We start from the raw sequence: 24,374 nt of genomic DNA on the forward strand, positions 1-24,374 counted from the left end.
GAAAATGTCAAATAATCAAGGGTAAACTAATGTAGTTTAAGACGAAAACATCGACCTTTTTATAATTAACACTTGTGGACTAGATGTTTGTATGAGATACATGATTAAGCTTTAACAGGTGCGGTTTCTTGCATTTACACATAGATTACATATAAGCGAGTGCGGCAGCTGTGCACGAGTGCTGACTCGAAGCGGACATATATATGTGGCCTAGGGCATTATTTCCCGTCTGACTTGCTGTTGGTAGAGTTCTTGGCCTGAATTGTATTATCTTTCTCTGGGGTTGTGTCCTCTGGCTGTTGCTTCTGTGCCTTCTTCATCGCCTCCTGCTGCGCTCTCCTCCGGTGGTCACGGAAGCTTAGATTATGATTCCTGAAGGAGAAATGAAAGATATATTACTGACCATGACATGCAAATCACGTGTCATTTTCGCCAGTTGGGTACCCACTGCCTGCGGGTACCCACTGCCGGTGGGTATTCTCCACCTGCGGGTACCCAGGTGGTGAATAACAATAACTACAACCTTATTAATAACAAACTTACTACGCTTAACCAATGAGGCCTCCAAAGGATACCTGATCAACCAGGCTGTGACTCGTACGTCAGGCTGCGAGCAGCCGCGTCCAACAGCCTGGTTGATCAGTCCGGCAACCAGGAGGCCTGGTCGACGACCGGGCCGCGGGGACGCTAAGCCCCGGAAGCACCTCAAGGTAACCTCAAGGTAACCCACTGCCTGCGGGTATTCTCCACTTGCGGGTACTCACTTGTCGCCTGAAAGTGACAGGAGGGAGGGAAGAACGGAGGTAGGAAGGGAGAAAGGGAAGGAGTGCTTGCTAGGCCGTCCGGGAGAGAAGACAGTGATGAATGAAGGATAAGGTATGGACAGAACAGCGGCTTTGCACGGTGATAACATGTTTGGGCGTGGGATGGTGTTAACATGTCCGGGCGTGTTGTGAAGTGTGGTGGTCGCCCGGACAACAACACATTCACAACACACTCAAGTGAAGGAATGTGTAGACGCCGTTCTTGCCCTCACCTGCTTATAATAACACACATACACTTTAATAACCATATCAGTTACAGCCCTGCTCCTGTGCCGGGTAAGTCCACTACGGGCTCGCCATAGCCCGTGCTACTTGGAACGTTTAGTTCCCAGTAGCTGAATCTTAAACAACGCAACAACCTTATTAATAACAAACTTACTACGCTTAACCAATGAGGCGAAAGGTAATATTAAACTGTATTAGGACGGAGTAATTAGGTAATTACTAACTGGTGGTCATTCTCAATGACAGTTACCAAACTACTGTCAGTCACTGAAAGTTACTGGATGATATTCTTATTCAATTATAGGCTTGGGCTGGACGGTAGAGCGACGGTCTCGCTTCATGCAGGTTGGCGTTCAATCCCCGACCGTCCAAGTGGTTGGGCACCATTCCTTTCCCCCGTCTCATCCCAAATCCTTATTCTGACCCCTTCAAAGTGCCATATAGTCGTAATGGCTTAGTGATTTCTTAGTGACAGTGAATTACCTTATTTATACGTTTTTCAGTCATTTGCCAGCAACTACCACACTACCACCAATACCAGAAATGTTTAACAACCAGCACACTACTGTAACACTGTAAAAGTGTTTGGGTTAGGTTATTTAAAATATATATAGAGTACATGAGTCACAGACAAGGATCTGAGAGGCGCCAGTTGTCTGCCTGAGATCTCACACCTCAAAGCGTTAATGACCTCAAGTGACCTGAGGTCAGATCATGAGAATTTCACCTTGCTTCCGCTAAGCTCTTAATTGTAGTCTGGTAGCCTTCAAACAAGCCGACGTTTAAGGAGTGGCTTGGTAGTGCCGGAGGCTATCTATTTGTGGGCGGAGTTAGCTACTAGGTTCCCCAATAAATACTCGGAGAACTATCGAGCATCAAGCATTAACAGACAGAACAGACAGAACGGCAGTCAGGAGAGCAGAGCAGACGGGAGGCTGTCGGCCGGCAGGGCGGGAGTCTCCGTCAACTACAAACCCCCCCCCCCCTCTCTATTCAACTTAGACTCAGTCCTCGGTGAGTGAACAGTAAGGTGACTTGTCGTGTTTTACAAGTGTTGTGTGATGATCAGGGGCAGTCAAGTTGTAGGGTTCTCGAATTCTTGGATGATGACTCACTTTGCATATTAAACTGGAACATTTTAATTGAATTGCTAAATTATGATACTTCATGTGAAATATAATTATGAATTTATTATTTAAATGGTCTTTCACTGTGTTCCCTAGAGAATTGAGTTGAGGTGAGAAAGCCTCTGTGGTTACTGGTTTCATAGTTTAGAATGAGTACATGATAAAGATGGGAACTACTAATAATGAACTCAGGATAACATCTTTTGAGAATATTGTGATACAGACAAGTTCCATTCCTTGTCTTGTATGTAATGATCATGAATGGATGGTGGCAGCATTTCGTCTTCTACTATCTACTTCTACTATCTACTCTTCTCCTTCTACCTATCTACTCCTCTCCCTCCACCCCTCTCTAAACTCTCACTTTCAACTAATGACCATCCTCGCCCCTCCCACCTCTCTCCCTCTCACCCCAAACCCTCACTAATTACTTCACTATTCATTTCTTTCCTTTCGTTTTCACTTATACGTTTGTGGCAGTGATTATGTATTCTAGAGTTCTCTCTGGAGTTTCGGGTAACTGATCAAGTGACGGCGCCTTGTAGTCGTAGCACCTAGGTAGTCAAATACCTAGGTTACAAGGTGTTGAACGAGAGAGGTTGCCTTAGGAACTCTGGAGGGTGCTCTAGAATAGTTGGCTAACTGGGGACGGGATAACGGACTAGAGAGAGCTGTTTCCCCCGGCCTCGTTAGTTAACTGGGGGGTGGAATAATGGACAAGATAGAGTTATTTCCCCCACCCCCCGTTACAATGGTGGCAGCGGTGCGGGAGGCTGTCGGCCGGCAGGGCGGGAGTCTCCGTCAACTACAAACCCCCCCCCCCCTCTCTATTCAACTTAGACTCAGTCCTCGGTGAGTGAACAGTAAGGTGACTTGTCGTGTTTTACAAGTGTTGTGTGATGATCAGGGGCAGTCAAGTTGTAGGGTTCTCGAATTCTTGGATGATGACTCACTTTGCATATTAAACTGGAACATTTTAATTGAATTGCTAAATTATGATACTTCATGTGAAATATAATTATGAATTTATTATTTAAATGGTCTTTCACTGTGTTCCCTAGAGAATTGAGTTGAGGTGAGAAAGCCTCTGTGGTTACTGGTTTCATAGTTTAGAATGAGTACATGATAAAGATGGGAACTACTAATAATGAACTCAGGATAACATCTTTTGAGAATATTGTGATACAGACAAGTTCCATTCCTTGTCTTGTATGTAATGATCATGAATGGATGGTGGCAGCATTTCGTCTTCTACTATCTACTTCTACTATCTACTCTTCTCCTTCTACCTATCTACTCCTCTCCCTCCACCCCTCTCTAAACTCTCACTTTCAACTAATGACCATCCTCGCCCCTCCCACCTCTCTCCCTCTCACCCCAAACCCTCACTAATTACTTCACTATTCATTTCTTTCCTTTCGTTTTCACTTATACGTTTGTGGCAGTGATTATGTATTCTAGAGTTCTCTCTGGAGTTTCGGGTAACTGATCAAGTGACGGCGCCTTGTAGTCGTAGCACCTAGGTAGTCAAATACCTAGGTTACAAGGTGTTGAACGAGAGAGGTTGCCTTAGGAACTCTGGAGGGTGCTCTAGAATAGTTGGCTAACTGGGGACGGGATAACGGACTAGAGAGAGCTGTTTCCCCCGGCCTCGTTAGTTAACTGGGGGGTGGAATAATGGACAAGATAGAGTTATTTCCCCCACCCCCCGTTACAATGGTGGCAGCGGTGCGGGAGGCTGTCGGCCGGCAGGGCGGGAGTCTCCGTCAACTACAAACCCCCACCCCCCGTTACAATGATGGCAGCGGTGTTGAACAATGTTGTAGGTAGTTGGTGTTCTTTTAACATTGTTCAGTCCCACGTGTCTTTTGCCGCTCAGGCGCTATCAGGGAGATCTTGACAGGTGTTTTACTTTCGCGAATTAGCGAGTTTTTTCAGGCTAGGAGATGGTGATTCTCTGGTGTTGTGTTTAGTGATTTTGTGAGTTTTGTGGTATTCAGGGAATGTTCACCAGAACTTGCGTGTGTAGTGATTTATGTTAGTAATAAGATTTGGCGATTTGGGAACTTAGCGGTGTTGGTAGTGCAGGTCAGCTGAGTGTGACAGGTGACCTCGCATGTCCCACGGGGACACCCAGCCACCGCTGGTCTCCAGGTCAGTGGGGAGTGGCAGGTGTAGTTCTTAAGTAGAATTTAGTGGTGGTTCTGCTCAGATTATTGCGATCGACTGTTTTACTCCATTTGAACGCAATAACCCGAGGTGTACTGGTATTGTACAGCATGCTAGGGGGAGGCTTAGTATGTCAGTAGACTTCACGTTGGGGACGCTCGACGTTAGATAGTCTGGTCACAGGGGTGGCAACAGTTTGGAGTTGTTGACCGGCGGAGAAGCTAGGAAAACACTCTGGGTCACGTAGGTGGCTGTAGGTTAAGGGTGGGAGTAACGGTTAATTATGTACTTAAGATTAGGAAAGGTACAGTTAAGTTTAGGCTAGTGTTTTGTCTATTAGTTTTGATTTTTTTTTTGTGACAAGTTAAAAGTAGTGATGACCTTATTCTCTCTTCTCTAACTTTCCTCTGTTACTGTCTTATGTTCCACCAAGTCAGTATCATTCAGTGTTAATTGGATTATTTAAAAAAAATTTTAAGTGTAGTTGTTGCCAGGAGGAGAGCGGTATAACTGGACTGTGTAAACCCTATACAAACTACAGGGTCACATAACATATCTTGGGAGCACGATATTGTCGCCTTTCTGTTCATCCACAGGTGGGAGCCAGAAGAGAGGAGCGGCGCGACGCATATGCAGAAGAGAGAGACGGCTGCTGTGTACCACACTCAGGGAAGTTCCTCACCACCACGACGACCAGCCCCCTACCTGGATGTCAGGGCCACCACCACCACCATCACCCCAGGGGACCCCCGAGATACAGCCCTCTCGGTCGGTCAACATTGGTCTACCCAGTGGACCCCAGGACGGACGGACCCCCAGTGGACCCCAGGTCGTTCTGCAGACGACCCCAGACGACCCAGTAAAAATGGAAGAGGAGCAACAACGACTCCAGTCTGTCCCACCAACATCGGTCTACCCAGGATGGACCCCAGGACGGACGGACCCCAATGGACCCCAGGTCGCTTGTCAAAGACCCAGGGGAGGAGGAAGAGAGAAGAAGGAAGAGAGAAGAAAGAAGAAAGAAGAAAGAAGAAAGAAGAGAGAAGAAAGAAGAGAAGATAAGACAAGCTGAGTGAGACATGATACCTAGTGTCCCTTGCTGGTGTCAGCATCATTGCATGGAGCGTAATTGCAAGACAGGATCGTTTGCCTTGACTGGCCGCCCCTCCTACAAGCATGTTGCTCTGTTGAGTGATTCTTCCTGTGTCATGCGGACTTGATGTGGCTGTCAGAAGTAGCTCTCTGAAGGAGGCGTGCTGGAGCAACAGGGAGGAAGAAGAGTAGGATGGGATTTCTACTGTTGGCAACTATATGAAGGTCTCGAAACTTGTAGTCCCTATAGCTGTGAAGAACCCCAATATACGTCTCTCATGGTGACTGACGTAGGGCCAATTACAGATCAGCTGGGACAACCGAATTCCACGGTCCTGTGCACAGTTCAAGTAGTAACGGCTTTCGGGTTGACCAAGTGTTGTTGTGCGTTAACGACGGAGAAGCAACGGGGGCAGTTGTGTTGAAGAAATGTTGTACAGGATTATCTACAAGACCAAGCAGTGACGTCGCCCAGCCAGAGACAATGGACGTCTGTCTATATATTTCATTTTTTTTTAGAGTAGGATGATGTATATTTGTTTAGCTAGGATGTATTCTTTTCGTTAATAAAGTTGTCGCACACAGCTAGCTTGCTTTAGCAGTGTTGCAAAAACTTTATTTTCGGGGAGAAGGGGAGATGTAACACTGTAAAAGTGTTTGGGTTAGGTTATTTAAAATATATATAGAGTACATGAGTCACAGACAAGGATCTGAGAGGCGCCAGTTGTCTGCCTGAGATCTCACACCTCAAAGCGTTAATGACCTCAAGTGACCTGAGGTCAGATCATGAGAATTTCACCTTGCTTCCGCTAAGCTCTTAATTGTAGTCTGGTAGCCTTCAAACAAGCCGACGTTTAAGGAGTGGCTTGGTAGTGCCGGAGGCTATCTATTTGTGGGCGGAGTTAGCTACTAGGTTCCCCAATAAATACTCGGAGAACTATCGAGCATCAAGCATTAACAGACAGAACAGACAGAACGGCAGTCAGGAGAGCAGAGCAGACGGGAGGCTGTCGGCCGGCAGGGCGGGAGTCTCCGTCAACTACAAACCCCCCCCCCCCCTCTCTATTCAACTAAGACTCAGTCCTCGGTGAGTGAACAGTAAGGTGACTTGTCGTGTTTTACAAGTGTTGTGTGATGATCAGGGGCAGTCAAGTTGTAGGGTTCTCGAATTCTTGGATGATGACTCACTTTGCATATTAAACTGGAACATTTTAATTGAATTGCTAAATTATGATACTTCATGTGAAATATAATTATGAATTTATTATTTAAATGGTCTTTCACTGTGTTCCCTAGAGAATTGAGTTGAGGTGAGAAAGCCTCTGTGGTTACTGGTTTCATAGTTTAGAATGAGTACATGATAAAGATGGGAACTACTAATAATGAACTCAGGATAACATCTTTTGAGAATATTGTGATACAGACAAGTTCCATTCCTTGTCTTGTATGTAATGATCATGAATGGATGGTGGCAGCATTTCGTCTTCTACTATCTACTTCTACTATCTACTCTTCTCCTTCTACCTATCTACTCCTCTCCCTCCACCCCTCTCTAAACTCTCACTTTCAACTAATGACCATCCTCGCCCCTCCCACCTCTCTCCCTCTCACCCCAAACCCTCACTAATTACTTCACTATTCATTTCTTTCCTTTCGTTTTCACTTATACGTTTGTGGCAGTGATTATGTATTCTAGAGTTCTCTCTGGAGTTTCGGGTAACTGATCAAGTGACGGCGCCTTGTAGTCGTAGCACCTAGGTAGTCAAATACCTAGGTTACAAGGTGTTGAACGAGAGAGGTTGCCTTAGGAACTCTGGAGGGTGCTCTAGAATAGTTGGCTAACTGGGGACGGGATAACGGACTAGAGAGAGCTGTTTCCCCCGGCCTCGTTAGTTAACTGGGGGGTGGAATAATGGACAAGATAGAGTTATTTCCCCCACCCCCCGTTACACTACCACCATCGCCCCCTCCCACACGTACGCAGGAACACTACAACTCTATTGATCAAGTGGCAGGAATTAGGAGATATTTACCACATTGTAACAAGCACCTGTACGCCAGACAAACCCTTGTGACCGTAGCCACAAGGTCGACGATCCTCACCAGACATCAAGCAAGGGACGCATGTCATTATCTGACACGAGTCATGCAGCGAACTAATCCACTTTACAGCATAAGTGAATGCACTTACTAATGTGTGTTTTAAACATTTACACGTAGAGGGGAGTCGAACCCCCCCCTCAGCCCTGTTTGAAGACAGAAGGAAGCCTGTACCCCACAGCGGTCCTAATGTAAGTATGAAGGATATATGACTTTATATACATGTCATACCCCCAACAGTCAGAATCATACCACTTGGCCTAAAAAGCAAGCCCCGTTTTGCCCTAACAGGCGGAGCGATTCGACGAAGAATTTGAAAGTTAGAGTAGTTAAGATGAAACGTAACAGGCTGATAGGGCGGAAGAGTTAGACCTCAATCCCCCGTACACACTCATAGCTAAGTACATATATACTTCATATTACACACACACACATATATATATATATATATATATATATATATATATATATATATATATATATATATATATATAATGATTTGTGCACATTTCATGTATAAATTTGTTTTATTTTTTAACATCAAAAAACCATTACAGTGATAAAAGCAGCTCGTGTCGTCTAAATGCTATATCGAGTGTGTGTGTGTGTGTGTGTGTGTGTGTGTGTGTGTGTGTGTGTGTGTGTGTGTGTGTGTGAACTCGTCTAACTGTACTCACCTAGTTGTGCTTGCGGAGGATAAAGCTTGGGGCTCTTTGATCCGGCCTCTCAACCGTCAATCAACTGGTGTACAGGTTCCTGAATCTATTGGGCTCTCTCATATCTACGCTGGAAACCGCGTATAGACCCAAACACCACCTTCCACAAACTCCTACTTACAAACAGCTCCATACACAAACACGCAAGCATACCAACCCAACTACCCCCATAAACACCTCATGAATAACTCCCTCCACCCAAAACACCCACATCAAGCTATCGGCCCCCCCCCCCTACAAAGAGGACGCGGCACTCTTTGGCACTCACCAGCCGCTTGAGTGAACGCGCACGGGTCCTCCCCGCCAGTCCTGGAGGTGAACATCGACCCGGCAAACATTGACTGGCATTCACAATGCATGACTTGAGGCTCGTCCTCCTGAATGTGATTGGGGAGGAGGCTATATCAATCTGCTTCATTACTATGGACCACCTCTCTCTCTCTCTCTCTCTCTCTCTCTCTCTCTCACCTGTTATTCTTTGCTGCTCTGTAGTTGTTCCCTTTAACTGTTCTTGTTTAGTTGTCTTTGTTAGCTATTTTTACCTCGTTCTTGGTGCCTGTTCTTGTTGGGTATTCTTACCTTACTACCCGGCTCCACCCGGGTCTCTTCCCCCTCTTTCCACCCTCTTCCCCTTGACCCTCCCCTCATCTCCCCTTCCCCTTGGTGTGCCCCTTCGTCCCCTCTCCCCTTTCTCAGAAAATGTATTATCATGAAGCACTGAAGCAACTATGTGGGCCTAGGGTGCATATGAGCGGGTTTTATCAAAAGGTGTTTATAACAGAACTGGAGGATAAGGTCCCCATGGTGTTATAGCCTCTGGTCGCTCATACTGGGCATGTGTAAAGGAGGAAATGTATATGTTTATCTCTCAGAATGTTCGGTAATATGTTTATTGTTTGTGATGTGTGTCTATGTATTAACACAATGTACTGAACGGGGTGAGAATAGCTTGAGCTACCTCATCCCTTTGTGTGTATTTTACCTCAATAAACTTATTTCAATTTCCCATACTAGGGGGGGGGGGAAGGGGGGAGTTGTGTATTTATGTAGACGTGGAATTAAGGGGTAATTGGTGGGGGAATTTCTATTGGTGAATCATCAGTGTGATCTGTGAATGATAGATGGATGAGTAAGGATGAGTCCTGTATCTCATGTAGGTGGTTCTAGCGAGGTGTGTGTGTGTGTGTGTGTGTGTGAGACCAAAGAGACAGAACCGAACCCCCGCTAGCACAACTAGGCGACTACATACCCCCAGGAAGCAACCCGTAGCAGCTGTCTAACTCCCAGGTACCTATTTACAGCTAGGTGAACAGCAGCAGCACGGTGAAAGAAACTGTACCCATTTATTTCTGCCCCGGGCCGGGAATCGAACCCTTAGGACTACGACCCCCCGAGCGCTGTCCATTCAGCCACGAGGCCCGGGAATGAGGGTGGATATACACACACCTAGTTGTGTACTTGAGAGTGAGGAGTGGGTGTGAGGCTGAGAGTGTGGGTGGTGGCGTGGGCGGGTGAGTGTGGGCGTGAGGGCGGCCAGGTAGGGCGGGGAATAACCAATGAAGTAATAATCCCAGGAGTCAGCGGAGTGGACCAGACACGGCCCATCACACATTCATGGTATTCACCTGGTGGGAGGGGGGTTGTGGGAGAGGGTCTTGTGGGAGGGGGAGGGGGGAGGGGGATAAAGAGGAGGGGAAGGAATAGGTGAATGAATCTGAGGGGAAATATAGTAAGAAACAACTGTATTTTATCACGGTTTAACACGGAAATACGGTTAAAAACGTTAAAAGCGAGCCACCTCTAGGGACTAGTGAGTGTGTATAGCAAGTCTGGTGCAGATCACCCAGGCTGTTGTGGTGCTAGAGGACATGAGGACCACGTCTAACCAGCCACCTTTCCCCAAACCATTCCACCCGGGAGCTTAGCTGTCAAGACACTAAGACTTTCTTCACATATGATTGCCAAACTAAGAACGCAATATCAGTGATAATTTATTGATAAGATACATAAAGGAACAGCTGACGGTGTATAATTAGTAAATACAATGTCATTTTACATTGAATAAAGCCATTAATTACACGAATAATAATGAGGAAATATTGAGATCATAGAATGGGACAGATTCTACATCACTAACAACTAGTTACACCAGCCACCGAGGGCTTCCCACATCACTAACAACCAGTTACACCAGCCACCGAGGGCTTCCCACATCACTAACAACCAGTTACACCAGCCACCGAGGGCTTCCCACATCACTAACAACCAGTTACACCAGCCACCGAGGGCTTCCCACATCACTAACAACTAGTTACACCAGCCACCGAGGGCTTCCCACATCACTAACAACCAGTTACACCAGCCACCGAGGGCTTCCCACATCACTAACAACCAGTTACACCAGCCACCGAGGGCTTCCCACATCACTAACAACCAGTTACACCAACCACCGAGGGCTTCCCACATCACTAACAACCAGTTACACCAACCACCGAGGGCTTCCCACATCACTAACAACCAGTTACACCAACCACCGAGGGCTTCCCACATCACTAACAACCGGTGTAATTACCATTAATATTGAAGGTATAACGGTCTTATCTTCAGCCACAATTATGCCGCCTCTCACCCATAATTAACTACGATAATTCCGCGCTGTAATTAGGCACCAGTAATTATAGTTTTGTGTTGCTGACTTGTGGAGTGGGGGGAGTTGCCCCCTTGGGGTGGGTGACCTTGAGGGTGGGTGACCTTGAGGGTGGATGACCTTGAGGGTGGATGACCCACACACACAAGATGGAGAAGATCGTGAGGAAAAGGCTCGTAGAACATCTGAGAGACAAGGAGCTTTGCAACACACCACCAGCATGGGTTCAGGGATAGTAAATTGTGCCTCAAAGACTGAATAGAATTCTATGACCAGGCGACAAAAATTGGGCAAGAAAGAGAAGGGTGGGCAGACTGCATTTTCGTGGACTGTCAGACCAATCTTTGAGTATGCAGCTTCAGCCTGGAGTCCATATCTAGTTAAACACAAGACAAAGTTAGAGATGATTCAGAGGTATGCCACCAGACTAGTCCCAGAACCGAGAGGTATGAGCTACGAGGAAAGGCTACGGGAGTCAAACCTCACGTCCCTGAAAGACAGAAGAGTAAGGGAGTAAGAGTACATGATCACCACCTACAAAATTCCCAGAGGAATTGACAGGGTGGACAAAGAAACTATTTAGCAGGGTGGAACACGAACAAGGGGACACAGGTGGAAACTTAGTACCCCCATTGAGCCACATAGACATTAGAAAAAGAAATTCAGTGTCAGAGTAGTTAACAAATTGAATGCATTAGGCGGTGATGTGGTGGAGACTCACCACACACAGACCATTGACAGTCTGCCCCATTAAGCAGACTCCATACACAGTTTCAAATGCAGATTTAACAGAGCCCAATAGGCTGAAGAATCTGTACACCAGTTAATTGACAGATGAGAGGCGGGACCAAAGAGCCAAAGCTCAACCCCCGCAAACACAACTAGGCGAGTCCACACACACACACACACACACACACATGCATACCAAAACAACCACACAAACATGGTGTGTTTGGAGAAGCGACAGCTGTTAACATTTCCTCGAAGCAATGTATCGCTGCTGTCTTGAAATTGAAGGACCTTCCACCCTCACCAGCGAGGACCCTCCACCTACTACCCACACCAGCCAGGACCCTCCACCCACACCAGCCAGGACCCTCCACCCACACCAGCCAGGACCCTCCACCCACACCAGCCAGGACCCTCCACCCACCACCCACACCAGCCAGGACCCTCCACCCACACCAGCCAGGACCCTCCACCCACACCAGCCAGGACCCTCCACCCACACCAGCCAGGACCCTCCACCCACACCAGCCAGGACCCTCCACCCACCACCCACACCAGCCAGGACCCTCCACCCACACCAGCCAGGACCCTCCACCCACAGAAAAGTAAATATAATACCAATTTGGCAACGGGATCTATTCGACCTCTTCAGTTATATTCAAAATACTATGTAGGAACGCCTAAAACACACATATACACACACAGGCATCAAACATACTCACACATATTTGCGAACATGCTCATCTGAATACTAACGAACTCAGAAAAACAGTTGAGCATCAAGTAACGGCCGGTATTTGGGCGCCGATTGGCATAATGCGGTCGTCACCTTTCTTGATGTATTCTAAGTGCCTCGTTAGGCTAAGACATCTCTCTGACCTCAGAGTTAAATTTATCCCTGATGATGGTAGCGGTGGTGGTGAGATAGTGGTGGTGATGATAGTGGTGGTGGTGGTGGTGGTGGCAGGACCCTCGTCAGGTCTCTGAATAATGGCAAGTCCCCTCAAGACTTGCTATTATTCTGTCTATCCTGTCGAAAAAGGCATGACCTTGAAAATTTTACCCTTTTTTCTAATTCAAGGTCGAGTAACTGGAACATTTTTGGCTGCAAGGGGGGTAGAAATAGCCTAAGCTATTCTATCCCTTTGAGATGTATTTCTTTCTTGCCTCAATAAACATACTTGAACTTTAGCTGCAAATGGGAGACAAAAGTCATTCAATTTCTCTCACGGAAATCAAAATCCATGATGCCGGAAAATTTGCCCAAAATCTGGGTGAAGTGAGATGGAATGTCTCCTGTGATGGCAATGTGAGCCTGTGGATACGAAGACATCCTTACATGCCAGATAATCTGCTGGCCATAGACCAGGCTGCGGGAGTTGGACAACTCTCGCAATGAATACGATCCCCGCCGCGAAGAATCGTTTTTACAACCAAGTACTCATTTTACTGTTTAATTAAACAGAGGCTACAGTTAAGGATTTGCGCCCAGTAAATCCTCCCCGGCCAGGATACCCCGGCCAGGAAGTGGATTCACCACTAAGAACTAGTTACACCATCCACAGAGTGGATGCTCCTTCACTAATTACACCATCCGCACGGGTGAGCAACAACTGGAATGCAGTGAAAAAGGAGGTTATAGAAGCCGCCTCTATCCATAACGTTATAACCAAGTTACAAAAAGCAAAATCAAGTCACGTCCGGCAAAACGTCTCGCTACGAGTCATATCTCACTGTGCGGACCGAGCAGGTCCAAGCACTTCCCAGAAATACACACGCAAACCTTTGTGGTATTGACTTATAGAGAAGGGGCGGAGCTCAATTCAGTGTATAGCTTACTAATGCAGGCAGCTCCCCCACCCCACCACCTGCCCCTTCAGTCCGCTCTATCCACAAGCTTATCCTCCAGGCTGCTATCCCTCCAGGCCCCTCCTCCAGCTTGCTACTCCACCGGGCCCACCAGTTTCCGCGTCGTTTAAGATACATTGTATTTATTTAGCGCTGGTATATATTTATGCGAGGAACACAAATTTAATTTCATGCAAAAATACTTGGGCAAGTTCTGTGATATTGTATTAATTATGGTGATATTGAGGCTCCTGCCTGGCACTCTTCTTGGCCACCGCCGCATGAAGCACCGCCGCATGAAGCACCACCACGTGAAGCACCACCACATGAAGCACCACCGCATGAAGCACCGCCGCATGAAGCACCGCCGCATGAAGCACCACCACGTGAAGCACCACCGCATGAAGCACCGCCGCATGAAGCACCGCCGCATGAAGCACCGCCGCATGAGGCACCACCGCGTGAAGCACCACCGCATGAAGTACCCCGAGAGACGTACTGGGTGGAGTTAAGTAGCCTGTTGAAGTTTCATCCGAGCACTCTGTTGAAGTTTGAGATTCTATGGGTTCACCCCTGATCCATTTTATCATGTTATATTTTATTACTCAAATTTATTTTTTTTTGGCAACAGAGTTGAGAAAGCCACGTGCTTATGTTTTGATGGACACTGGTGACATCTTGTGAGTATCCTAGTAACCATAATTTGCCTCTAAACAAATTTTTCCTCTTAAAATTTGTATTCCTCGGGGCAAGAAAATCGCCCTGATATATTCGTCAGCAAATATTTGTAATATCGTTAATTTTTGCATGTAATTGCAAAAGCAAATACACATTTAAAGTCGTTTCACCAGCAAGAAAATAAAGCCTAATAAGAGACAAGCTCGACCAATGAGAACAGTCCTCGTGGTGGTTGTTGGCGACGACTGAATAAAGCACTTGTCTGTTATACTAGGCTGTATCTCCACCCGAGCTGGAGATACAACAGGAGTCTCCATACCAGAAAGAGAACAAAACCAAACGGCAAAGTTATAGTCATGGCTTTAACGTCCCGTTATATAGTAGTTCTCAAGCTAAATATTTACTGGCGGAGGACAAACCGGGTAAAATCGTACACAAGACTATTCGACAAAAATTGGTTTCCGTTTGTTGAAACAATATATTGTTAAATTAGTATATTTACAGCTTACAGTAGGCTGTATTAGGCTCTGTTTGGTTTGGGTTATGTTGTTGTTGTTATAGATTCAGCTACTCTGAACAAGTTCCAAGTAGCACGGGCTATGGTGAGCCCGTAACTTACCTGGCACAGGAGCTCGGTTTGGGTTAGGTTAGGTTAAATAAAGTTAAGGGTTTAAAATTCACTGCAGGGTTCCTCGTCCAGGCCGGTACCCTAAAGAAAAGTGGTTCTGTGAGATATGAAGAATAATGATTACTCTAGTGACCTAGACCCGTCACTGACCACACAATCACCAGTAGTTACATTATTACTTATTTTCGGTAAAGTAGGAAAGCTTAGGTTATATTTGGTTTAAACAGAGTAGTGATGAAGTAAAGAGGTAAATACCTTTCTCAGGCTTCGACCCAAATAGGCCGGCGTGTACTTCATCCGAAATCGACCACATTTCTTTGTACCACATTACTAGCTCTTGACACGCACTATGTAACCCTTCATGTAGTCTAGGGCAGCTGTATAAATGACCAGCAGACCAGGTACCGTTGTTCCACAGAGTACTACGGTACTCTTGACACACTCTGCAACGTTTTGTTGACATTGTCCTTGTGGTCAACAGCTGTTTTTTGTTTACACTGCGAGCATCTGTATCTGCTAGACATGTACGGATATACCAGGGTTTGAAGATTAAAATTCTCTCTTTCTCCCACCCACTTTGAAAATACATCACGGAATCCCGAAAATAGATTTTGTAAATCCATCCATGCCGTCTGATTTTTATCCCATCTCACGGAAGCCCTACACGAATGCGCATGGAACTTTCTAAGGTTCAATGCTTCTAAATCTATATTTAAATTATTCAGTATATAATTATAATGATTAAGTGTTATACTATTATTATAACTTTCTTTTATGCAAATAATGTACTGAAATTGTGTGGAAATAAACGCAATAACAAATGTACAGCCATTTATTGCTACAGTTTTTATTTATGACTAAATTTATATAACAGTTCTAGTACCACTACTGTTATTATAGCCACTATATACTTTGTTTTACTAATATATATCACCATTTAAATTAATTTACATATATCTATGTTTACAATTTATAATATTTGTATATATTTTTACATCTGTGTATTTAATCAGTCTGTATTAAGTTTAGCAAGAATTGCAACGATTTACACTTAGTTATCAATAAACCTTTTTGATTCAGCAACGTCTTGCCACAGATAATTCTACAGTGTAAGAGGCTACAGTTACAACTTCAGCATGGTTTGTGACTTTCATTCTTGAAGAGATTTGGTCGTGAATTTATTAATTTATTCGGCAAAGTACAAAGACTGTAGCTCAATTAATCGATAAAATATATAACAGTCAACAATACCATAATCATGCCATTGGTTGCAATAGCTATATGAATTTTATTTCGCTTTAGTGAATATATCTTGGAGAACTGTCATATATTTCGCTTATATCCGCTTACTCTTATTTTATTTATAGTCTCCTACCGTGGATAGTCTTACCTATATGTTCCTGTGGGGAAGTAAGGCTTAGTTCTTGGTCCCGCCTCTTTACTCCTAGAAATTTGTTGAAAATATCCATCTCGAAATTATATGATTTAATTATCAATTAATATTATAATATGAATTTGTAGGCCTGGGTTAGCTTGAGGTAGGTGTAATTGTAATCACTCAACGGTGTTTAATCGTTGAGGTAAGTCCACTATTGGCTCACCATAGCCAGTGTTACTTGCAACTTTTTGTTCAGAGTAGCTGAATCTAAAACAACAACAAACGGTGTTTAACCTGACACAGATGCCTCTCAGAGTGCCACGCCCATACATACAACAATGTATTGTTGTGTGATATCACAATGTTGTTGAGGACAGGAAGCCTGTTAGACTTACTGTGCTCCTCCCTTGGCCAACTGATCTTCAGGATGCAACCCACAACAGTTGCCTAACTCCGACGTACTTATTTTTACTGTTAAGTGAACAGATCGATGCATCAGGTATAAAGAAAAGTGGCCAATAGCCTTTGTGCTCCCGCGAAGCCTCGTCCTATTAACTCGCGCGCCCACGCGCACACACGAGGTTATAGATTCAAGCTAAGGAAACAATGGCGCTGAAAAGTCTTTTGAAAGTTCTTGCAAACAAAGTGGTAGACGGTTGGAACTGGTGAGAAGGTGGTGGAGGCCAAAATCGTCAGTAGTTTCAAAGCGTTATATGACAAAGAGTACTGGGAAGGCAGGACACCACGAGCGTAGCTCTCATCCTGTAACTACACTTAGGTAATTACACACACAACTATATCACACTTAATATTTCCAAACTAAAACAAAGTGTTTCCTCTTCTGTAACCTAACTATGCGAGTATGGTTCATGATAGAATTCAGTATTATTTCATAGAAAAATCCTACTGTAAAACTCGGCACGAGTTAATTAGTGTATAATTGTCTGTTCGCAGGAATATTTTAGGTATTTTTTCTGTAAATAATGTCGTTGGAATCTTCTCTACTCGTGTATTTCAAGTGTGACATACCTTAGAAACCATAAAGCATGATATTTGTATTTACTAGAAAAAAAAAATAGAGATTTGTTTTTTCTACCAGAGACGTGGCCACACATTTATAATGCTAACCAACATATATCCATTTTCGTCTGTCTTCCATGGAGAGGGTTAGAGATCTGTTAAACGTATGTTGATCAACTACAGGTGTTTGTAGTGCTTTTAAAATGCTAACCTAACCTACGTACATAAATACACAGATTTACGTCTGTCCGACATGAACAGTGTTCGAGGTATCTTTTTACAGCGTCATTAATGTGCGTTTACAAATGTTTCGAGATACCATATTCACAACCTTAACCCATGTCTAAGTTAACATTCCCCTAATACATTATCCAACATGAACCCTTGCCTCACTAACTCTCAAAGGCATATCACAAACCACTTTTTTACTATATTCGAATATTTTTCATTTCACTTTTCGACGTCGAATATCGAAAATATATTTCGCAAACTTCGAAAACAGAACCTACAGCAATACATCTATAGTAAGCGTTGCCTCTCAGAGCATAGTTCATGACTATTATACTTATTAAACAAAACATTTCTTGATCAGGTAAAGAGTAGAATTGGGAAGCAACATACCTTCACTGTGACGCGGATGGCTGCAAACGTGCAGTCTGCCTGTTGCTCCCAGTCAATATTTGTGTCAATCATCGCTCTCATTGCCCTTATACTCCCAAACCCGTGATTATATTCACAAATAACTTTAGTTTAAACTCCACAGTATAGACTGTACCTAACTGTAAGAGAGGCCAGAGCGTAGGTAAAAGTGGTAAGTGTGTCTTGAGCTGCCTGCCAGCGACTGACTGACCGCAGACACACTCACCATGGCCGACCTTCCCAAGGTATTGATGGCCCGAGGCTATAGAACACATACGCATTACCTCTTCCGCTTCGATAATGGCTTTTCACCACCACTGTAACTATATCAGTTCCTGAGCCGATTATGTGCCTCTGTAATCCTTTACATCACCGCCCACGGGATGGGTATGGGGTGCATAATAAAGAAAGAAAGAATTAATTGTAATTATATCATGCTATACGCGATACTATAAGTCTGTGTATTTTTTAGGAATGTGATAAGCTTCTGAATGAGGCTAATAATGAAAATATCATATATAACAAATTAAAAACACTAAATGCAAAGGAAAACTAATGTAATAATATTAACATATTACACCAGAAAGAGCTCCAGTGAGTGATAATATCGAATGTTTTAATGGATATCTTACGTGATACACACACATACAACAATTATCAAATTAGAAACTGTCATTTCAATCTAATATCGAATGTTTTAATGGATATCTTACGTGATACAGACATATATACAACAATTATCAAATTAGAAACTGTCGTTTCCATCTAACACTTGTTTCTTGTTATTAGGAAGGGGGGGAGAGAAGGGAACTATCAGGGGGAAAGCCCCAAGCCATTACGACTATATAGCACTTGGAAGGGATCAGGATAAGGATTTAGGATGGGACGGGGTGAAGGATAAGGATATAATATTTGTTTTTTGTTTTTACCTAATTTTAAGACGAGTTCTATAATAATTGCATTATATATATATATGCATTCCCAACAATAAGATATAATCGTAACATTAACAGTGCATGTTAATCATGTATTTTTATTTTAAGCATCTCTATCATTCAAATTATAGTATCGACCAGTTATTGATCCGATACACTTACGACACAATGTACTAATAGAGTGATAAGCCTTCTTTCTCCCGTAGTTTGATAAGATCCTTGTACTCAGCATACTGAATGATCTTCTCCCAGACCCAGGGCCCGTAGTTGACCCGCTGGCCGGGGTCCTCCGTCAGACCGGTGGACCCGCCAGGTAATACAATGTTTATATTCCCGTCGTATTTCGGCTCCAAGAAGAACGGCACAGAGAACCTGTCGAAGAAGAGATGATCTGGTGAGAATTCCAGGCGAGAAGAAGGATGGTGGTTAGGATTTTGTGTCCACCATTTAAGTTGCATCAAATTATCTGTATTTATCATTTGCCGTATTTCATCTTCTTTGTTAGTAGGTCCATCAGCATTGGTATATCAGATCGTGACATTCGTTAGATACTGTGTTTGGTAATTCTTAACTGCATGCATGTCTTCTTAATGTTATTAGTGGAAAATATCACAGGGGAAGTAAACAACGGATTTGGTAGAGAGTTTGTGAGGTTATAATGCCTGTGGGTTGGGGAGATGTTGCAAGATAGACCGAAGATGTGATATTATAAAGAAGGTAATAATTTGAATATTATGCAACGGCTGTTCAACATCCTCCCAGTAAGTATAAGAAATATTGTGGAAAATTGGAAATCCTAAACAAAAAATAGATAGTTCTCTACAAGTGCCGGACCAACTGGGCAATAGTAGATATGTGGGCCTGCGGGCCGCTCCAAGCAACAGCCTGTTGGACCAAGCTCTCACATATCAAGTCTGGCCGTGGGCCGACCTTGCGGAGTAGAACTCTCAGAACCATTTTCAAGCACAATCCAGATCCAGGTAGGAAGGAATTAACATTACGAAATATTTAGGAGATATGTGTGTGTGTGTGTGTAAAGTATGCGTGTCCACGTGCGTATGTCTGCTTGTGTATGTGAGTGCATGCGTGTGGTTCCCTATGACAGCCATCATGGCGGTCAAAAAACAATTAACCTCACCGATCACCACAAGAGTCGATAACGCGGTGCTTTGTGGCCTTGAGCATGCCACCGCTGATGGTGGCCAAGAGGTCACCAATGTTGACCACAAGGTGACCCGGGCGGTGAGGCACATCCAAGAGAGAGTTGTCCGTCCAGCGCACCTGCAGCCCTGGGTACTGCTCGAACGTTGACAACAGCGTCACCATCCCTGAGTCTTGATGTTCAGCTGTCTGGATCACTGCCGACGGAGGTGAAGGTGAGTTGTTGTTATAGATTCAGCTACTCGGAACAAGTTCCAAGTAGCACGGGCTATGGTGAGCCCGTAGTGGACTTACCTGGCACAGGAGCGGTACTGTCTGAAGGTGAGGAACATGGTTCATCTTATACTTTCTCAGTGTTAGGGGCAGGAAACCTGTTGGGCATATCGAGATCCCTTACTGACCATCCCCAGGATGGTGACCACAATAGTTGCCTAACTCCCAGGTACCTATTTGCTGCTAGGTGAATAGAAGCACCGGGAGAAGGGGGGAAAGTGCTTAACCAAGCTCTGTCCCAACCTGGGATCAAACCCGTGATCGTCGGTTGTGAGTCGAAGACGTAGACCACTACAGTACGGGACCCCATACGATGTACCCTTTCTAATTATATATAAGAATTTGTTGTGTACTTAGGTTTAGATTAGATTAGACTTTGGTAATATGTTTTGTAATTTCAAATTCACGTTTTGCAAATATAGAATAATTCCCTTTTCCAGCAGATATTCAGGTTTAAGTACCTTTATTGAGAACATTTAATACATCTCAAAAGAATAAAGTAGTTTCTAGTGTATCCTTTTACTCAAAAGGATAGAGTATCCTAGTAGTAGATAGGATAGAGTAGAATAGGCTATTTCTACCCTCGTGCCAGCAGACATTAGTTGGGAGGGAAGTGCATGTGGGTACTGACCGTAGTCACCGTCGCGGGCACTGTCTGGTGGGTGAGGCCTGGCTGGGTAGTGGATGAGGCGGAGGGTGGAGAGGTGGTGGGGGTCGAATAGTGGCGTGAAGAACTCCCTCGGGGCCCCGAAGCCTTCAGCGATGAGTCTCATCAACTCCAGCGCGGCCTCCGTCATCTTCTGGTAGTGGTTCTCCATCCACGTCTGGATCACCGGGAAAAAGACTTGGGTTTACACAAAATAATTAGTCTATCTGTTGTTGGTTTGCTTATTTCACATGAGGCTACACCAACAGCGATATAAACTCCTGTTATAAAAATAGAATGTAAACAATAGAGAATCAATATCATAATGTGAACAAAATATAAGTAACATAAGTACTACACAGCATATTTAATTCTAACAAGGACATCAATAATGATAAAACAGACCTTCTGGGTATGGTCGAATTGTACACGAGGCTGTTTGCAAATCTCGTTTTCTGATTGTTAAAACTGTAAATAATTCGTTTTGTCGGGGGACAGGAAGCCTTTATATACATATATACTCGTAGGGATTGTGGACTTGCATCAAAGTCCCCAACTAGGTGGAACTAATATAATGCCTTGCATCATTATTCAATTTTAATGTTCTGTAATTACTTTGATATTATCTCTTGAAACAAAGACAATAGATTTATAATTATTACCGTCAATACCAGCGGATAGCACGCGTGTTTTCGGTCCACAACCAACATAATATATATATTGCACTATCATACTATCATGCAAGAAGTTGCATGTTTACCCAGCAAGGCCACTTGAGAATCACTTTCAATAAATGCATGACGAAACATACTGCAAAATCAACAAAATATTATCATAAATTACACTCCAGAAAATGCGACAATTGTCATATCCTATTTGTTATTGTTTCAGTATTGAAGGATTCTGACCTTAAAGTAGGCAGCAGTTTCTGCGTCTCCAGAGGGGCTGGAGGGCCACTGGTTCTTCTCGTAGAAGATTTTGGCCACCAGGTTCTCCGGGTAGGGCGGCTGAGTGTCCATTGTCAGACCTATTTCGAACCCTGTCGGGGATAAGTACTAGGTTACATAGTGACTTGTGATATGCTTCCATTTCTACACTATTCCCTCCACCTACATGCTTACCCTTTGATGTTGTTGTGTCATTATCTTCTTTTCGTGTTGTTTCGTGACCTTTGGATACAGTGGGGCTCCCACACCTCACAACCCCGACATTCACCGCCACACACAAAACGACACCTACTCCATTCTGACACCCCCACTACACCTACCACACCCCCACATTCACCACGACCCACACATCCCCTCACACCCTCACTCACCTTCCTTATGAGAGACCTCGTTCGGGATGACAGGGAAGTAGCCTCGGTACTGTTGCTTACACTCGGAGTCGAAGCTCTTCCTCGAAATCTTCATCCTCTCCTTCAGGGGCAAGCTGAAGGGCCAGGCGAGGTCAATAGGGGTCCAGTATAAGGCCAAGCAATATGTATACTAACCATGGATGCCCAGTTTAGGTTCAACCAACATATATACCTCCCATGTATGCCCAGTATAGGATCAAGTATTATATATTCCAATCATGGACGCCTAGTGTAGGCTCAAGTAACATGTAAATACCTTCCATGCATGCCTAGTACTGGTTCAGGTGTATGTATAGTATAGGGTTAATCAACAGGTATTATCGATTTGGACGGGTCGGTACAGGAACAACTTCGCTTCATGCAGGTCGGCGTTCGATCCCCGATGGTCCAAGTGGTTGCATGGACACCGTTCCTTCACTCATAGTCATATCCCAAATCCTATCCTGTCCTCATATCCCAAATCCTATCCTGTCCTCATATCCCTTCCAAGCGCAGTACAGTTCTTCAGAACCCACCTGAAGAACCAGCGGGTGAGTCGAAGGAGTTCTTTCTCGTCATAGCCGTCCACACCCACCAAGTAGATAAAGCCGACGGTAGTGAGCGCTTCCCGTAACTGTCGAACCAGCTCCCCCCGCCTCGAACCCTGTCCTAGACGCAGGTCGATCACAGGCAGTTCCATCTTCGACATCTTTCCTATAGAGGAAAGTATCGTAGCTATAGAGAAAATTATCGTACCTATAGATTGATTGATAAAAGGTTAAGCCACCCAAGAAGTGGCACGGGCATGAATAGCCCGGAAATACCTATAGAGGAAAGAATCTTACCTACAGATGAAAGTATATCTTATAAATTAGTTTATTGTTTTATACGACCAGACGTAACGCACTTTAAAAGACGTAAATAGATGTACCTTTAACCTCTTTCCATGCAGGTTAGGTTGAAATTGAAATAGAAATACGTATATTGAGGTAAAATACTCACAAAGGGATGAGGTAGCTCAAGCTCTTCTCACCCCGTTCAGTACAACGAGTTCATATAGACACATCACAAACAATAAACATATTGCCGAACATTCTGAGTGATAAACATATACATTTCTTTCTTTACACATGTATTATGTTACCAGATGTACACACAAATACTTTTATGAGTAAGTATATAGACAATTTGCAATAGACATTCAGACAATTAAACAAAAGGTTACAATCTTGGTGCAAAATTCTAATATCTCTACAGAATATAGGTTATGTTGTGTTAGTGTGAACACTTGGTAGTGATTGCTGAATGACGTATTCATATTAACAAACACACACACACACACTGGAAGACAGAAGAGTAAGAGGAGACGTGATAACCACCTGGAAAATTCTCAGGGGAATTCACAGGGTGGACAAAGACAAACTATTTAGCACGGGTGGAACACGAACAAGGGGGACACAGATGGAAACTTAGTACCCAAATGTAAGGTAAGCTTAAGAGCTACAGAGACATTAGAAAGATTTGCCCATGTCAATTTTTCTTGACTTCACTAACACTACAACTAGCCAGTGACAGAGACAGATACAGAGCCAGAAAGACACAGGAGACTAATGACACAACAGTACTCACACACAGACAGCAAGACACAGGAGACTAATGACACAACTCACCACACAGACAGCAAGACACAGGAGACTAATGACACAACAGTACTCACACACAGACAGCAAGACACAGGAGACTAATGACACAACAGTACTCACACACAGACAGCAAGACACAGGAGACTAATGACACAACAGTACTCACACACAGACAGCAAGACACAGGAGACTAACGACACAACTCACCACACAGAGCCAGTAGGAGCGTTGCATCAACACTATGTTACACCTAGCTATATCAGTGAGATAACACCCATCAAGAGCATCAGACAGCCGTAACCTTGTGCTGTAACACAAGGTCACTGCTGCTCCCGACACACTTAAACCCTTAATTCAACAAAACAAGAACAGGTATCATATCCTTGTTGTGTTCTCATTAACAAATAAAAAAAAACAACCGTTGACCAATTTAATAATTATACAAAAATTGCGCCGACAGATCGTTTTGACAAACTGGGTTAAGGCCAAATACTGGTACACTAAAAATCCTAGCGGCTCGCAAAATTGAGGTGAGGTCCCGTTGTCTATTTGTAGGTCCT

The 24,374-nt window shown here is 44.2% G+C and overlaps 2 protein-coding genes across 4 annotated transcripts in view; both read right to left on the bottom strand.

Moving 5' to 3' along the window:
• The window catches only part of LOC123769950 (uncharacterized), a 60,334-nt gene extending 42,278 nt beyond the window's left edge, over positions 1-18,056 (bottom strand). Inside the window, exon 1 of the mRNA XM_045761450.2 lies at positions 17,957-18,056. The gene's annotated coding sequence lies outside the window, so the exon portion shown is untranslated. The remainder of the gene's footprint in view (positions 1-17,956) is intronic.
• LOC123769951 (uncharacterized) lies at positions 23-24,143 on the bottom strand. 3 transcript variants are annotated; one of them, XR_011222077.1, is made up of 8 exons: positions 24,022-24,143; positions 22,708-22,885; positions 22,154-22,266; positions 21,744-21,874; positions 20,821-21,013; positions 19,894-20,113; positions 17,803-19,127; positions 23-372 (listed from the first exon to the last, which is right to left on the bottom strand). XR_011222077.1 is itself a non-coding variant. In XM_045761453.2 (7 exons), exons 2-7 carry the CDS (start codon positions 22,878-22,880, stop codon positions 18,929-18,931), a joined length of 1,029 nt encoding a protein of 342 aa, XP_045617409.1. In that variant the 5' UTR covers positions 22,881-22,885; positions 24,022-24,143; the 3' UTR covers positions 15,600-18,928. The 3 variants fall into 3 exon arrangements, 1 of the variants encoding a protein (XP_045617409.1); XR_011222078.1 differs by lacking the exon at positions 24,022-24,143 and adding an exon at positions 23,801-23,846; XM_045761453.2 differs by lacking the exon at positions 23-372 and having other exon boundaries at positions 15,600-19,127.
• Between the last annotated feature and the right edge of the window lie 231 nt (positions 24,144-24,374).

This window comes from Procambarus clarkii, chromosome 45, assembly GCF_040958095.1.
Source record: "Procambarus clarkii isolate CNS0578487 chromosome 45, FALCON_Pclarkii_2.0, whole genome shotgun sequence".
Taxonomy (NCBI): Eukaryota; Metazoa; Arthropoda; class Malacostraca; order Decapoda; family Cambaridae; genus Procambarus; species Procambarus clarkii.

What these genes read in the sequence shown, in the direction of transcription:
- LOC123769951 (XM_045761453.2), bottom strand. Translation starts at nt 22,880, where the DNA reads ATGTCGAAGATGGAACTGCCTGTGATCGACCTGCGTCTAGGACAGGGT. An exon ending in CGAGGTCTCTCATAAGGAAG is followed by an intron (nt 21,875 to 22,153) that starts GTGAGTGAGGGT and finishes TATCCCCGACAG; the next exon opens with GGTTCGAAATAGGTCTGACA. An exon ending in AAACTGCTGCCTACTTTAAG is followed by an intron (nt 21,014 to 21,743) that starts GTCAGAATCCTT and finishes CCGGTGATCCAG; the next exon opens with ACGTGGATGGAGAACCACTA.